Source organism: Salmo salar, chromosome ssa07 (assembly GCF_905237065.1).
Source record: "Salmo salar chromosome ssa07, Ssal_v3.1, whole genome shotgun sequence".
In the NCBI taxonomy this organism is placed as follows: domain Eukaryota; kingdom Metazoa; phylum Chordata; class Actinopteri; order Salmoniformes; family Salmonidae; genus Salmo; species Salmo salar.
Window position 1 is genome coordinate 49,467,711 of NC_059448.1, and position 16,274 is coordinate 49,483,984.

The 16,274-nt window shown below is 39.2% G+C and overlaps 1 protein-coding gene across 1 annotated transcript; it reads right to left on the bottom strand.

Moving 5' to 3' along the window:
• Nucleotides 1–242: 242 nt before the first annotated feature.
• nmes1 (Normal mucosa of esophagus-specific gene 1 protein) lies at nt 243–3,312 on the bottom strand. The gene is given in 4 exon segments (NM_001146483.1): nt 243–1,235; nt 2,477–2,537; nt 2,771–2,859; nt 3,164–3,312. Coding segments are annotated over 4 exon segments (273 nt in total). The 5' UTR covers nt 3,218–3,312; the 3' UTR covers nt 243–1,166.
• Between the last annotated feature and the right edge of the window lie 12,962 nt (nt 3,313–16,274).

Sequence of the window (16,274 nt, forward strand, 5' to 3'; positions counted from 1 at the left end):
AGGAGATGCACTGCAGTACTTAATGCAGCTGGTGGCCACACCAGATACTGACTGTTACTTTTGATTTTGACCCCCCCTTTTTTCAGGGACACATTGTTCAATTTCTGTTAGTCACATGTCTGTGGAACTTGTTCAGTTTATGTCTCAGTTGTTGAATCTTGTTATGTTCATACAAATATTTACACACGTTAAATTTGCTGAAAATGAACGCAGTTGAATAGTGAAAGGACGATTCTTTTTTTAGTTGTTGAAGTTTAGTTGTTGAAGGTCATACAAATTTGAATTTAAAATGTATATATTTTTTTGTCACTGGCCTACACACAATACCCCATCATTTTAAAGTGGAATTTTGTTGTATGAAATTTTTACAAATTAATAAAACACAAAAAGCTGACATTTGCTAAACAATTCACATAATAAGTTGCATGGACTCACTCTGTGTGCAATAATAGTGTTTAACATGATTTTCTGTACCCTACACATACAATTATCTGTAAGGTCCCAAGCACTGAATTTCAAAAACAGATACAACCACAAAGACCAGGGAGGTTTTCCAATGCCTCGCAAATAAGGACACCTATTGGTAGATGGGTAAAAATGAAAAAGCAGATATTGAATATCCGTTTGGGCATGGTGAAGTTATTCATTTACATTTTTAATTCAGGCAGTAACACAACAAAATGTTGCTTAAGTCAAGGGGTATGAATACTTTCTGAAGGAACTATCAGTGCATTATTACTTCTATAGTACAATATATTTAGCTGGAAAGACCACCTTTTCTTAAAGCAATTTTTTTGATGGTGGCATTGTCATCTTACAGCCATTGCTTTAGATTGGATCACACAGGCACACACTCCTCATTAATCATTAATAACACGAGCAATGCTCATTTTCAATTGAAATAACTTATTTCACCCTCACACATACATTATGTTTCACAAACAAATAGCTTTGGTCACACTTATAGTCAGCTATAGTGCAGTACAGATGTACTGCAGGATCAGAGAATCTGGTCAGTGTAGAAATGATTCCGCTCGACTGATGGAAGGGGAGGCAGGCAACTTGGTGGGCTCCCAATCAGGATGGAGGGGGAGGGGAAAGGGAAAGGGAGTGGGTGGAGAGAGAGAGAGAGAGAGAGAGAGAGAGAGAGAGAGAGAGAGAGCAGATCACTTGGTCATGCTCTTCACCTGTTCCAGTTCTTCAATCGGCCTCCACTTCTGGTTGATAGTGACCAGCTTCAGAATAGGAACAGCACAGTCACTTACACAACAGCAACACTTACAACAACAAGCACCACTTCTGATCACATTTTACTACAAATACTCACCAGGGTTGGGGTCAATTCCATTTACATTTGGTCAATTCACAATGCAAAGTGACATTTTTCCTCATTGCTTGATTAGAATGTCAGTTTCCTGAATTGAAATGGAATTGATACCAACCCTGTTAGTTTCTAGTGTTGGGGAGCACTGAACTACATGTAGTTTGTCTATTTAGATTTTTTTATTAAGTAGATAATAACTGTTTTACCATGTAGTGGTGTAGCTGACTACTGTAACTACACACTACTTCTTTACCATGTAGCGGTGTAGCTAACTACTGGAACTACACACTACTTTTTTACCATGTAGCAGTGTAGCTAACTACTGGAACTACACACTACTTTTTTACCATGTAGTGGTGTAGCTAACTACTGGAACTACACAATACTTTTTTACCATGTAGTGGTGTAGCTAACTACTGGAACTACACACTACTTTTTTACCATGTAGTGGTGTAGCTAACTACTGGAACTACACAATACTTTTTTACCATGTAGTGGTGTAGCTAACTACTGGAACTACACACTACTTTTTTTGCAGAAAGAAAATTAAATATGGGTGAGGTAGGCAATCATTTCCTTTCCTTTTCAGAATAAGACTTACTTAATTCTCACTTGTAACATCATTTTTGTGTTTAATAGGCTAAATTACCTACCTATAATTTTCAGATTTACATATAGTGAACTACTTTTTCAACGCAACTTTAGTTAAGTAAACTATATTTTTCACAGGGGTCGCTTTAGAGTAGCTTAACTTCTTTCAGTGTGAAGTAATTGGTAGCTTGGTAAACTTTATTTTCAGAGTAGCTTCCCCAACACTGCTAGCTTCTCGCTACATCCACAGTCAATAAATCACCCATCATGTAACACTACTGGCGCCTGCCTCCTTCACCAATAGGTGCCCATGCAGAGAATCACCCATGAATACAGACGTTTAGATTACAGTTTAAATGACGTTTAGATGACAGTTAAAATGGGATAGATACATCCTGCCCACGATGAGTGAGTTATAGTTATACTTGGCAATGCTGCTCTGTTTGTGTGACTAAGCAGAATAGAGAAGGAACCACTGACACAAATGGCTACTGATGCCAATGCCAACGTAGAGATGACAGAAATAGACATAGAAATAGTGCTTATAATGTTATAAATCACCTTCTGTGGTTTAGATGGGTCCACTCCCTCCCAGGGTTCAGGGTTTCTACTTGTATTTAAACTGAAAGAAAGTTGAAGACAAATTATTAAAACAGAATATATCCCTGCCTGCTATGCCAGGGTTTGTCTTTTATCAAATGAGAAAGTAAAAAACCGGCAGACCTGTCAGAGACTGATAAGCAAATTCACTTTAGATAAGTCAGGTTAGTACTTCTAGTTCACATTACTAGAAACAAAACAAATAGCAAGACAAACAAATATAATCCATATTAAATAGTATACATCAAATCTCACATGACATCATTCTTTGTAAATAGGAAGTAGAGGGAGGCAAAGATGGCTCCAGCAGTAGACAATGCCATGCAGCCCATCAGAGGAATCACCTGGGAGAGAGAAACATGTAGGTGTCAGGATGAGGGCCTTATACTTCTTATAGTAGATAACACGGTTGTTCTTAACTCCTTTTGAGAATTAAGGTCCTCATACAGTATTTAAATTCAGGAAGCAAGGGAAATGAAATTCCCATAAATAAATAAACCTGATAGTAAAGAAAAGCTTAAATTCTCTATTTGGAATTTCCTTTAAACTCCTGAGGGGAATAACCTAGCTAGGATAGGAGGAAAGAATAACCTTTATCAGAAACCATTGACAACACTGATCCAAAACAAGAAATAGAGAGAAACTCACCTGTTTCCTCCTCCTCATAATCCGAATCAATCCAAACTTCATTTTGTTTTTCATATTCCATTCGGTATCAATTCTTATTCTGTAGAGTAAATCCTTAATCTGTGTAGGTCTATCCTATAAGGCAACAGGTCAATGGATGCTGTCTGTCTCACCTGTTACTGCCAAAGTTCCAAGGTGCTTGTGAGCACCGTCTGTCTGAAGTAGACTCCTAGCCAACCAGAGGTGATATGAGTTGTAAAGCACGATATGAGTTGTAAAGCACATAGACAGATGCACATGATCAAGTCTGAGCACATCTCCCCCCTGTGGTTTTAAATATTCAAGGTGAAAATGACATGCATTTATTTGTACACGTTTTCTTAGCATTCAGACAGCAGAGAAATCTTTGAAGTAAATTTTGTTATAGCCACTTTGATAGAAAATAAAATGTGCTAAAATTGTGTATGAATGTAAATAAAATAAATGTAAAAAACCTTATATTTGTTTATTGTGATACCTGGTAAGTTACCTGTGTTGCACCAGCAAAGTGATACTAATACTAATAGATACTAATAGACTGTGATAGATGCCAAGCAGAGACACAGGTTTCAACTGTGTTTATCTACCGTTTTGTTTGGAATGTGAATATATGTATCATTTCATTTATCATTTTTAATGGATCACTTTTGTGCTATTTTTTTGTTTGCATTTGCCATCATTATCACATTGGAATCAAAGGTGACTGGTGGAACCATAATTGGGGAGGACGGGGTCATAGTAATGGCTGGAACAGAATGAATTGAATGGTATCAAACACATGGTTCACATGTGTTTGATAACACTCCATTCCAGACATTATTATGAGCCTTCCATCTCTCACCAGCCTCCTGTGCATTATGGCCAAACAGAAACTGTTTGGCCATAATGACCATCGTTACATTTGGAGTAAAAAAGGGGAGGCTTGCAAGCCGAAGAACACCATCCCAACCGTGAAGCATGGGGGTGGCAGCATCATGTTGTGGGGGTGCTTTGCTGCAGGAGGGACTGGTGCACTTCACAAAATAGATGGCATCATGAGGATGGAAAATGATGTGGATATATTGAAGCAACATCTCAAGACATCAGCCAGGAAGTCAAAGCTTGGTCGCAAATGGGTCTTCCAAATGGACAATGACACCAAGCATACTTCCAAAGTTGTGGCAAAATGGCTTAAGGACAACAAAGTCAAGCTATTGGAGTGGCCATCACAAAGTCCTGACCTCAATCCCATAGAAAATTTGTGGGCAGAACTGAAAAAGCGTGTGCAAGCAAGGAGGCCTACAAACCTGATTCAGTTACACCAGCTCTGTCAGGAGGAATGGGCCAAAATTCACCCAACTTATTGTGGGAAATTTGTGGAAGGCTACCCAAAACGTTTGACCCAAGTTAAACAATTTAAAGGCAATGCTACCAAATACTAATTGAGTGTATGTAAACTTCTGACCAACTGGGAATGTGATGAAAGAAATAAAAGCTGAAATAAATCATTATCTCTACTTTTATTCTGACATTTCACATTCTTAAAATAAAGTGGTGATTCTAACTGACCTAAGACAGGGAATTTTTATTAGGATTAAAAGTCAGGAATTGAGAAAAACTGAGTTTAAATGTATTTGGCTAAGGTGTATGTAAACTTCCGACTTCAACTGTATATACTGTATTTTATACCATCTACTGCACCTTGCCTATGCCGCTCGGCCATCGCTCATCCATATACTTATATGTACATATTCGCATTAGATTTGTGTGTATTAGATTTAGATTTGTGTGTATTAGGTAGTTGTTTGGGAATTCTTAGATTACTTGTTAGATTTGTGTGTATTAGGTAGTTGTTGGGAATTGTTAGATTACTTGTTAGATATTACTGCACTGTTGGAACTAGAAGCACAAGCATTTTGCTACACTCGCATTAACATCTGCTAACCATGTGTACCACCAATACATTTTTATTTTATTTTATTTTATTTTATCTTCAGGTCGGAGAAGTCAGTGCTTTAGTTTTGCGTTGAAGACAATTCAGAAACTCAGAACCTCTGAAAAAAGGGAAGGGGGAACATTAAAGTCCATAAATAACACTTATTGGAGAACACGATACTCTAAGTGAAAGTAGTTTGGGATTAAGTTATTTGCGTGGAGCTTCCTATTGGTTGATTCTGAAATTTCCCAAGTGGGAAACTTGGGCCTCATCTTTCTACAACAAGTTTCCAAGTTGAAAATGTCTGAGTTTTTGAGTTCCATGTTGTCTTAAACATGGCATTAGATGATGCCCAAGCTTCCAAATTGTAATTCCGAGTTGGATGACCGTTCAAAACAATGTTTCCCAGTCGGAGCTTGTTTTGTCCAAGTTCCGAGTTCCCTTGAATGCACCATTTCATTTGGTCAATGGGGAACATAACCTTATTGAGTTTTCATGGGCTCCCGAGTGGCGCAGCAGTCTAAGGCACTGCATCTCAGTGCTAGAGACATCACTACAGACCCTGGTTTGATTCCAGACAGTATCACAACTGGCCATGATTGGGAGTCCCATAGGGCAGAGCACAATTGGCCCAGCGTCGCCCGTGTTAGGTTTTGGCCGTGGTAGGCCATAATTTGAAATAAGAATTTGTTCTTAACTGACTACGTAAATAAAGGTTAAATATATATATATATTTTTAAATACAGTTGGATGAAGCATGAATGGCGTTGGAAGTTTTCGATAACCCTCTCCAGCGGGGCCTCCTGCTGTAACTTCAAAGACAGGCCTTTCTAGCACATAGCAGGATCGGTAAGTTTGTCAGTTTACATAGATAAACGTTAAGATTTAGCTCTTGCATTTCTGGCTCCTTAATATGGGTTGTTCATTGTCGAGTTAGGTAGGCCTACAGGTGTAGGATATTAATTTGACCTGTATTGTCGTAGCAAAATAATCCTGCAGCAACAGGATTTGAACGTTTGGTCCATAATGTTGCTTGATTGGTGGTTAAGTTATTAGCTGGTCAAAATGAGGCTACATAAAAAGTGGGAAACTGTTAATATAACCTCAGTAATTTATGTAAATCACGAAGCTCATATGCATTGCACAGGAAAATTCTCAGCATCAAAAGAGTGATCAAATTAAGATCCTACATCTGTATAGCCTACAGTACATGCACATTTCAAGTGTCTCTCACTGTACGAACTCTGAAGTATACAATTATCTCAGAATATTATCTGTCCAGCTTTGTGGCATAGGCTATCCCTGGCGTAATGCACGGCCAGCAGACCAGTCAATTAAATGTTAGTCTGTGTACGCCTTAATAATGTGATGTGGCATAAGCATGCCTATGCACTGCTGTGTGATGTGCTGGAGTTGTTTTAAGCAGTACATTTAGCTGTATGTTGTGATGTTGCTCTGTTTTGGACTGTTTGATCAGCAATCACAGTAGAAGTTGTGTAGGCTTTTTTGTGTGTGTTGGGTTGTGTATAATGTGTGTCCGTTCAGGTAGTTACTTTAATTTGTGTTATCATGTTTGGTAATTTGTACTTCTGTTGTCTATTTCAGTGCTTCTTAAACCTCTCCTCAGGGACCCCTAGACGGTTAAAAATGTTTTGTCGTTCTTGTCACGTCCTGACCAGTAAAGAGGTTATTTGTTATTGTAGTTTGGTCAGGACGTGGCAGGGGGTGTTTGTTTTATGTGTTTCGGGGTTTTTTGGTTAATGTTCTATGTTAGTATATTTCTATGTTCGTTCTAGTTTTTCTATTTCTATGTTTAGTTTATTGGGTTGACCTTCAATTGGAGGCAGCTGTTCCTCGTTGCCTCTAATTGAATGTCCTATTTAGTAGGGGTGTTTTTCTATGGGTTTTTGTGAGTAGTTGTTCCAAGTGTAGCTGTGTGCCTCACAGGACTGTTTTCGCGTCGTTGTTTTTGTTTAAGTGTTTATTTTGGTTTTCTTCACAATAAAGAAGATGAGTATACACATTCCCGCTGCGTTTTGGTCTAATCCATACGACGAACGTGACAGTTCTGAACTAGCTTGCTTGATTCAACTAGTCAAGGACTTGATGATTAGTTGACATGCTGAATCAGGTTTGCTGGCTCTGGAATAGATAAAATACATGGAATGGCTGGGGGTTCCCGAGGAGAGATTTGAGAACCACTGGTCTATTTGATGCACAATACTATAGTATATTTTCTGAGGTCCCTATAGTGCTCTGATAGGGCTTACTTTTACCAGTAATCACCACCAGAGAGAGACAAATACCTTGGTATAGAGAGGATGATATGGTCTGTGGCAAGACGACTAGGGATGGACATTTGTATTTATTTATTTATTTTATTTAACCTTTATTTAACTAGGCAAGTCAGTTAAGAACAAATTCTTATTTACAATGATGGCCCACCCCGGCCAAACCCTAACCCAGACGACACTGGGCCAATAGGGTGCTGCCCTATGGAACTCCCAATCACGGCCGGTTGTGATACAGCCTGGAATCGAACCAGGGTCTGTAGTGACGCCTCTAGCACTGAGATGCAGTGCCTTAGACAGCTGCGCCACTCGGAAGCCCATAAGTTCATACAGCTAAAATCAAATCAAATTGTATTTGTCACATGCGCCGAATACAACAGCTATATTGTATTTGTCACACACCTTACAGTGAAATGCTTACTTACAAGAACATTGCTACTAGTAATAACATTGTTACACGTTACAGTACAGAACCCACACAGGTTAATAGGATAATCACTTTGAACAGTCACTTTTGAAAGAGAACTTGTTAAGAGATGGAACAGAGCATCTACCACTGTTGACACGTTGGCTCGTCCATGAAAGGATCTGTAGTCACATATTGTGTATCCAGTGAATTACTATGAATGTCTTGGTATTGCCAGCTATTTCTGATTCATGAGTTATGTTAGATTGGTCTATGTGTTTCATAGATCAGTATTCGAGTAGTGTTGTCAGTTTGCGGACCTACCGTCAACCTGTGTGTCTGACTCATGTCCCCATCGCAATTGATTTGGGGTTATAATTGAGCGATGAGACAAAAGAAAGAGATCTGTCTCAATACTCATACAATTTAACCAGGGGTGGACAGACCACAAGGGCAGGAAGAGCGAGAGACGAACCTGAATGCCTCATTAGGCGAAATGTCTCAAGGCCTCAAAAGGCTCATTAAATTTGTTTAAAAACCTGTTCTATTTTGTCCTCATATTATGAAATGGTCATGTAGTGTTCCATAGTTAGAAGTGTGACATTTGATAGAAAAAGGTAGAAAGTCCCTCCTAAAAAAATAGTTTCATTAAGTACAGGATTCTGATGAAATACATTTCACAATTGTGAAACTGGTAGAGGATTTTAAGCCACACCACTTTATGTTGGGGACATTGAGGGAATTTTCAAAAGAGATAACATGAAAGTTTAAATTAAACTATAACAAATTAAATGAGTGACATTATTATTGTTATTTTATTGTTACCTTTTTGTATTTAATTTTTTACTCAAATTTATTTAGTAAATATTTTCTTAACTCTATTTTCTTAAAACGGCATTGTTGGTTAAGGGCTTGTAAGTTAGCATTTCACGGTAAGGTCTACTACACCTGTTGTATTCGACGCGTGACAAATAAAATTGGATTTGATTTGATTCAACATACCAGTAGTGAAATGAGTCAGAAATGATAAGACAAAGCAAGGCCACTATTCAATATACACCAATCCAGTTGTTAAATAATTGTATTATTTATTTAACAGGACAATGTGTCATTAGTTATTTTTCGACACATTTTTTCATAGTCCATGGGCAGTACAATATGGTGCCTGAACGACAGCATGACAGCATGTTGTAATTAAAGACCCAAGCTACAGGCCTAGCGGTAATATTTTAGAACCCAGAATCCCAAGTTTGGTTGATTAGGACCTTATGACTTCAAATGAGTCACCATAGACTTAAACAGGAGACCATTCTCCTGATTGCCCAAAGGGCTATTGAATTACTGACAGGGCTGTCTAGATAAAAACTTTCTGTCTTTCTACATGTCAGGAAGCCAGCAGAGGTGGGTCTTTGCACTTGGCCTCAATCAATCTCAGGTAAAATGATAAGCTGCGGTTTATCTCGCCCAGGTCACTGGGATGAAAATAGGTCATCGATTCCCTTGTTGGCCACGGTAGATTGCAAACAGCCGCTCTGCCCTAGTGCCCTCCTGAACATTGAGGACATTTCAAGCCAATCAAAGAGTGAGATCATCTGTGGCTGACCATGACGGTTGTAGGGGGAGGAGGTGTATTAGGATGCAAGTGGAGCATGCATTGTGCTACAGGCAGATTCAGAAGCCTTTGTGACTTCCTGCTGAAAGAAAGCAGGGCTAAAACATACAGTAGGAGACAGAAAATTATATCCTGATATCAGAAAAAATTATTTTTGGTGGCACTAGTAACAACAATGAATGTAGACCTATTAACATATTGTTGCACAATAGTTTAGTAATTGTATAGCAATTGAGTTGAGCGTTTGTCTGTAAATGGGAGGGGGTGTATAGCTGGAGGGGGGAAAGAGATATAAGGATGACTGAGACTGTGTTGTAGTGTGTGTGTGTGTGTGTGTGTGTGTGTGCGTCCTTTTTGGCAAAAAGGAGTGCGATGAGGCAGGCTGGTGCTCAGCCAGCCAAAATCCTATTGCATTCTCAGAGTTGGAGAGTGGGGGTGTGTGCAGTAATTACTTTGGGGGAGACCGTCGCTGTGCTGGGGTGGAGGGAACTTGGAGCGCGTAGCTGTGCAGCTTTGTAGCCGTGATCTTTCCATCTCATCTCATCACCTTCGTCTGGCAAATTCCCTCGACGGCTCTGTGAAGCCTGCTGCATTCAGCGCTGTCAGTCTGGGCCGTCAACTCCAAAAAAAATCGATGCCCATCTCGTCCACTTCTATATTTAACCAGGTTCAACGACTCAGGCACTGATAGGGAGCCTCCCTCCTTGCCGCTCCGCTCCGTCTCTCTGAGGTTAGATTAGCAGCAGCTCCAGACTGATCAGGGCAGGATAATACACTCTGCAGCCAGATCAGATCAGGCTGAAGCTCTGAGATGCCTTCTGTTACTAAGCCAATTTGAATTTGAATTATATTGTATGCAGTGGCGACCCGTCATTCAGTGCAGGTGGGGCACCTGTTTTGCATGTTATTTTTGCATTAATACGTGTCACATATCAGTTTGCAAACAATGTAAAGAAAAAAATACATTCATTGAGTTAATAAAGCTGCATTCAAACTTGGTCTCTTTTTTGCTTTCTTGAGTAAGGCAGCTCCAAAATGCAGGTGTTTCAGCCGAGCTCAGTGCTTTCTGTGGTGGTGGGGCAGCCAGGGGTTGGTAATGTTCTCTACTTGTGCCGTGATTGGCTCAGTGTTGGCTCAGTCACTCATGGGGATACTACGTCACTGCAAAATATATGGTAGAGCTAAAAGATTCAAGCCCTTTGGGTGCTGCCATAGAGTTACATTAGAAGTGCCCATCCAAGAAGGCTCAAGGTCATTGGCCACAGCTAAAATGACGTCAAATCACGTTATATCTACAGTAGCTTTGATTGGACTGATCATGTCAACATCCTACTTTCAAAATCTTAGCTAGCAAGCTAGCAGTCATCATCAGGAATCAAGTTGACAATCTACCGGCAAATAATTTTTAATCCTTGTCATATGAAGATAAATAATGAAGAGAAATTATAGATAAAACCTATCGGTGCTCATCAGCCATTGGACATAAACATTACACAAGAAGTTTGAAATCGCTAATTCAACAATGAGTGGTTTGGAAGGAATCAGTGGCTAACTGCAAGCATTGCAAAGCAATCACTAGACTGCTATTCAGTGGAGTGTGTGTGTGGTCCAAGTCTGGGTTTAAGGGTCTCTTTTCCAAGCTTAAAAGGATAAACCTTCAACATTGGCCATGCTGTCAATCCAGCATGACTTCAGCCGCGCTCAAAACAACTAGAAACTCGGAACTGGGACATCTCAGACTTCAGTGCGTTCAAGATAACTGGGAACTTGGAAAAAAACAAGCTCAGACTGGGAAAATAAGTTTGGAACGGTCATCCAACTTGGAATTGCAAGTTGGAAACTCAGGTCTCATTCCAGAGCTCCGACCTGAAGATCACTGACGTCATCATGATTCGACTTTGTTTTTTTCAGTGTTCCTAGTTGTCTTGAAAGCACCATAAATCCGGAGAATGCCAGACTTTGATAACAAAGTTTGATGACAAAATTTGCCCACAAAGGACCACCACGCCACATTCCTATTCAAGTGAGCACAGCACAACAAGGTGAATCCAAAAATGTATTGTTTGCCCCACCAAGATATACTTGCTAAAATCACCACTGATTCTATGGACACTTTACAGTTGGGTAAAAATAATCTACTAAACTATAAGCTAATGACAATACAGTTTCCTCTAAAGACACACTTTAGATGTTTGTCAGGACATTTAGAATGAAAGAGCCCACAAGTCAAACTGTAATAAAGGACTGTCAATGGAACATTTGTCCGTTATAGTCAAACGTGGCATACTGCTGTAATAACACACGGTAACGTTTGACATTTCCCTCATTAACATGACCAAGTGTCCTCAAGAAGAATGAAAGCATATGAACAAGGTGGATTTACATCTTACTTTTAACCCTGTCGCTAAGCGATGGTGAACCCACCTGGATAAAGGATGGCTGCAAAATTAATGAGTAAGGAATGGGGGAATGAATGAAAAGCGGAGGAACGTGGTGAAGAAGCATATTTGAGACAGGTGGCACAGCCAACTTCATCAAGGGACGGAGCTTTCTCTGGCAAGAGATGGGCCGATAGTCTGCTGTGCTAATTAATCCTTGGCATCATGGAGACGGCAACAGTGTGTGTGTGTGCGTGCGTGCGTGCGTGCGTGCGTGTGTGTGTGTGTGTGTGTGCGTGTGTGTGTGTGCGTGTGTGTGTGTGTGTGTGTGTGCGTGTGTGTGTGTGTGTGTGTGTGTGCGTCAACTAGTTCTCACAGTCTCACGTCAGAATTAGACGTTCATCCATGTTTCTCAAACATCAAATTTCGAAGTTGTTCCAAATGTCACATTTCAAAGTGTTTAAGGTTAAGTTTAGGCATTAACTCCAAAATCTTAATGTTAGGCATTAACTCCAAACGGTCAAGGTAAGGGTTAAAGTTCGGGAAAGGCTTAAAACAAAAATCTAAAAAACAACTTTCTATTGCTGGTTTTGAACTTGCAACGTTTTGGTATCAGAGGCGGATGCTTACGCCCATCCACCATCCCTGTCCACAACACCCGGCAAAACCAAAACCTACTTGAAGGTAACAGCGCTCACTGTTGCCCATAGTGGCCGGTTTCCACGTCATCTCCCGACATCCTCAGACATGGATAGACGTTGAATACTGACTTGTATTACAGGTGACCTGGCTGGTTTGTGTGTGTGTGTGTTTGCACTGCTGTGTGTACTGTGTTGCTGGTTGCTCTGAAAGCCTGTTGTTATCTGAACATAACGCAGGCTTCTTTTTAGTGTCTTTTGTTTGATGAGGCCCTCCACTCTACTTTTGTTAGGCACTTTTTATAGGCTTGGAGTAAGAGAATGAGGGAGGAAATATACTTATTGATTACCAATAAAATTAAAAGATAATGTCTTTGAAACCAGGAATCAGAAATGATGATTTTACAAGTAGGCCTATTTCCGTGTTCACGTGCTAGTCAGAACTATAGGAAACTCAGAAATGTCCAACTTGCTAACTGGTTGTAGTTCTAAGTGTGCCGCTTTCAACCATTTAGTAAGTCAAAAATGTCTGAGTTTTATAGTTCCGACTAGCACGTGAACACGGCATATAACTGCATTCTTGCATTAAGGAAACATTTGGCTCGTTGTCAAAAAATATTTATAATAAAAAAACAGTCTGATAATATAGAATGAATATTTGAGAATATAACTTCAACTTCTTGTTAGTATTCCGAGGGAGCGCCACATTTTCATGTCAATTCTTAAATTGGTTTTCCATGAACAGACAGTAAATTTATCGTGGTAGAAAAGTTTTACAAATATCCTCCTCTGTGTCCTTGGCTGTACACCCAGTCAGTGCTCCTGCAGGCATTCCCATAATGATACCAATCAGTGAGACACTCCCCTCTAACTAATCCCACTCTTTATGTATGATAGTGATTCTCTGTATTTACAAACCAGGATCTTGGTGGAGAAAAGTAGGGGTTCTGTGTTACGCTGAATGCTTGAGAGCAAATTACACTAATTAATTTAATCAAATGTGTACAAGGAGGGGATGGAAGTAGACCCCAGTTGTGAGCACTGTTGATCATTGTTCTACCATGCTAAATCAGATGACACCTGTAGGGAGGAACACTTGTCGAGCGTAGCAATTGCATCTTCTAATTGGGAAGACTTCAGCTGGGGCACAGACACAATCAATAGCCCACTGTGAGAGGAAAGTCAAACCCATTCATACACTGCCATGAGCATTACGAAAAGTTTGAGAGTACATTTTGTATTAATACACTTTGTTTCAGATCGATTGTAGAAACCAGTGAGTATATTGTAGATAGTCCAAATAGGACAAAAATAGGCTCATATGTTGGCTAACAGCTGTGAAATTATATGAGGTCAAACCACATCATTTGGGACTCATTGTGGCTCCTTTAATTCCATAATGGTTAAGTTTGCCCTGTGGCATTTTGGAATGGCTGACACTCTAGGTAACACAATCTGATTGTGTTTATCATGTATGGATTCAGAAAGGTTTATTCTACACTCTTAGAATTTTTGAGTGTAGAACACCCACTCACTTTACATGCCACTGTACACTCTTACACTCGCTATCTAGTACCTAAAATGGTTCTTCGACTGTCCCCATAGGAGAACCCTTTTTTGTTTGATGTAAAACCCTTTTGGGTTCCATGCAGAACCCTCTGTGGAAATGTTTTTTCATGAAACCAAAAACAGTTCTACATGGAACCAAAAAGGGTAATTCAAAGAGTTCTTCTATGGGGACAGCCAAAGAACCATTTTAGGTTCTAGATAGCGAGTGTAAGAGTGTACAGTGAGTGGCATGTAAAGTGAGTGGGTGTTGCAGAATCAGCCAACAGCAGGGGGCGCTGTGTCTATTTCAGTCTGTACCCAGTATTGGGTTCAGGTGTGATCACTGAGCTGCTTTACTTATGCACTACCTTAATATACAGTGCTGGGGATCGATGTTGACATTAGTCCATGCTGTAGGTAGGTGGTTGTATGTGTACGGCATGAAGGGACAAATTGTCTTCAACTGGACATTCAATCAGGTCTCATTTATCTTCAAGCACCTGTTCAGTGGTGAATGCAATTTTCTTTGCAGGAAAACCTTTTTGGAGTACCTATTGGCTTGTTTTATTCAACATGGACCACAACAAACTGGATTGCACCAATTGTGGCTTGGCTGTGAACTGATATTTTAAGTTATTCAGACAGGTAGACGATCATATTTCATTGAGCAAAGACACGATGGGTTCATCAAATGGAACTGTGTAGCTCTTATAGCAATGTTGGGTTGTAGTAATAACATTCACTTCACTGACCATGAATAGGATGTACATACATGCTATAATTCAAGTCCTGGGGAAAATGCAGATTGTGGGATTATTTGTTGTAACTAAAACATATAGAAATATAACCCTATAGTAATATAACCCTATAGTAATATAATCCTATAGTAATATAACCATATAGGAATATAACCCTATAGTAATATAACCCTATAGAAATATAACCCTATAGAAATATAACCTTATAGGAATATAAACCTATAGAAATATAAACCTATAGAAATATAACCCTATAGAATATAACCCTATAGTAATATAACCCTATAATAGTATAAACCTATAGAAATATAACCCTATAGAAATATAACCCTATAGCAATATAACCCTATAATAGTATAAACCTATAGAAATATAACCTTATAGTAATATAACCCTATAGAAATAATATAACCCTATAGAAATATAAACCTATAGAAATATAACCCTATAGCAATATAACCCTATAATAGTATAAACCTATAGAAATATAACCTTATAGTAATATAACCCTATAGAAATAATATAACCCTATAGAAATATAAACCTATAGAAATATAACCCTATAGCAATATAACCCTATAATAGTATAAACCTATAGAAATATAACCCTATAGTAATATAACCCTATAGAAATATAACCCTATAGAAATGCAGCAGATATAGTATGCAACCCTGTCTGGATGTAATGAATACTCAGGGAGAAAAAAGTGTAGATTCACGCGCAGAGTGCGGCAGATGTTTATTAAGCCTTCACAGAAGGCAGGAATCGTGGTTGCAGGCAATGGTCAAACACAGGTAGGCAGTCAAAAACAAACAGTACCTCACAACCATACAAACAGAAAGAACTGAACTAAATAGGGAGCTGATGAGACCAGGTGAGAAACGAACGCAGGTGAAATCAATGAACAAAAATGAAAGACAGGGCTACGTTCCAGAACACAAAGAAACAGGGCTACGTTCCAGAACACAAAGAAAAAGAACACAAGGTTGACTAAGAAAAGAAAAGCAGAACCTTACACTGGATGGTTGTGGGGAGAGAATATAGCCATTCCTATCAGGAATGGAATTATTTTCTAGCCAACATTATCCAGTTGTTGACTGAGCAAAACTCAAACATTCTCAGTAATTACAGGTTTAGCTTGATACTGGACACAGCAGCAGCAATTTAAGCAATTAATGTTGTTTGGGCAGCTGGGATGCAACACAGCAAAGACCATTAACAAACCATTAAAAAGTCATAACCACTGTGATCACTGCCAGATTGCTGACACACTTGTTTGAGGACCTGGGATAAGGAAGCGTTATTGTGAGATATGTTTTGCTAAGACATATTTAGCCAATAAGACTCAGCAGCAAGGTTCACTATAGGTCAAAGATGACTAAATAAACTACTGGTATTGAGGACGCAGATACTGACCTTGTCCGAAAACCCATACCTACAGTATACTTGGGTTATAAATACTGTAGTAGCCAATTTCAACATTTGAGTACGCTTTAAATCAAATAATGTGTATAAACCCTGGATTGCTGATGCTATGTATTGGCCA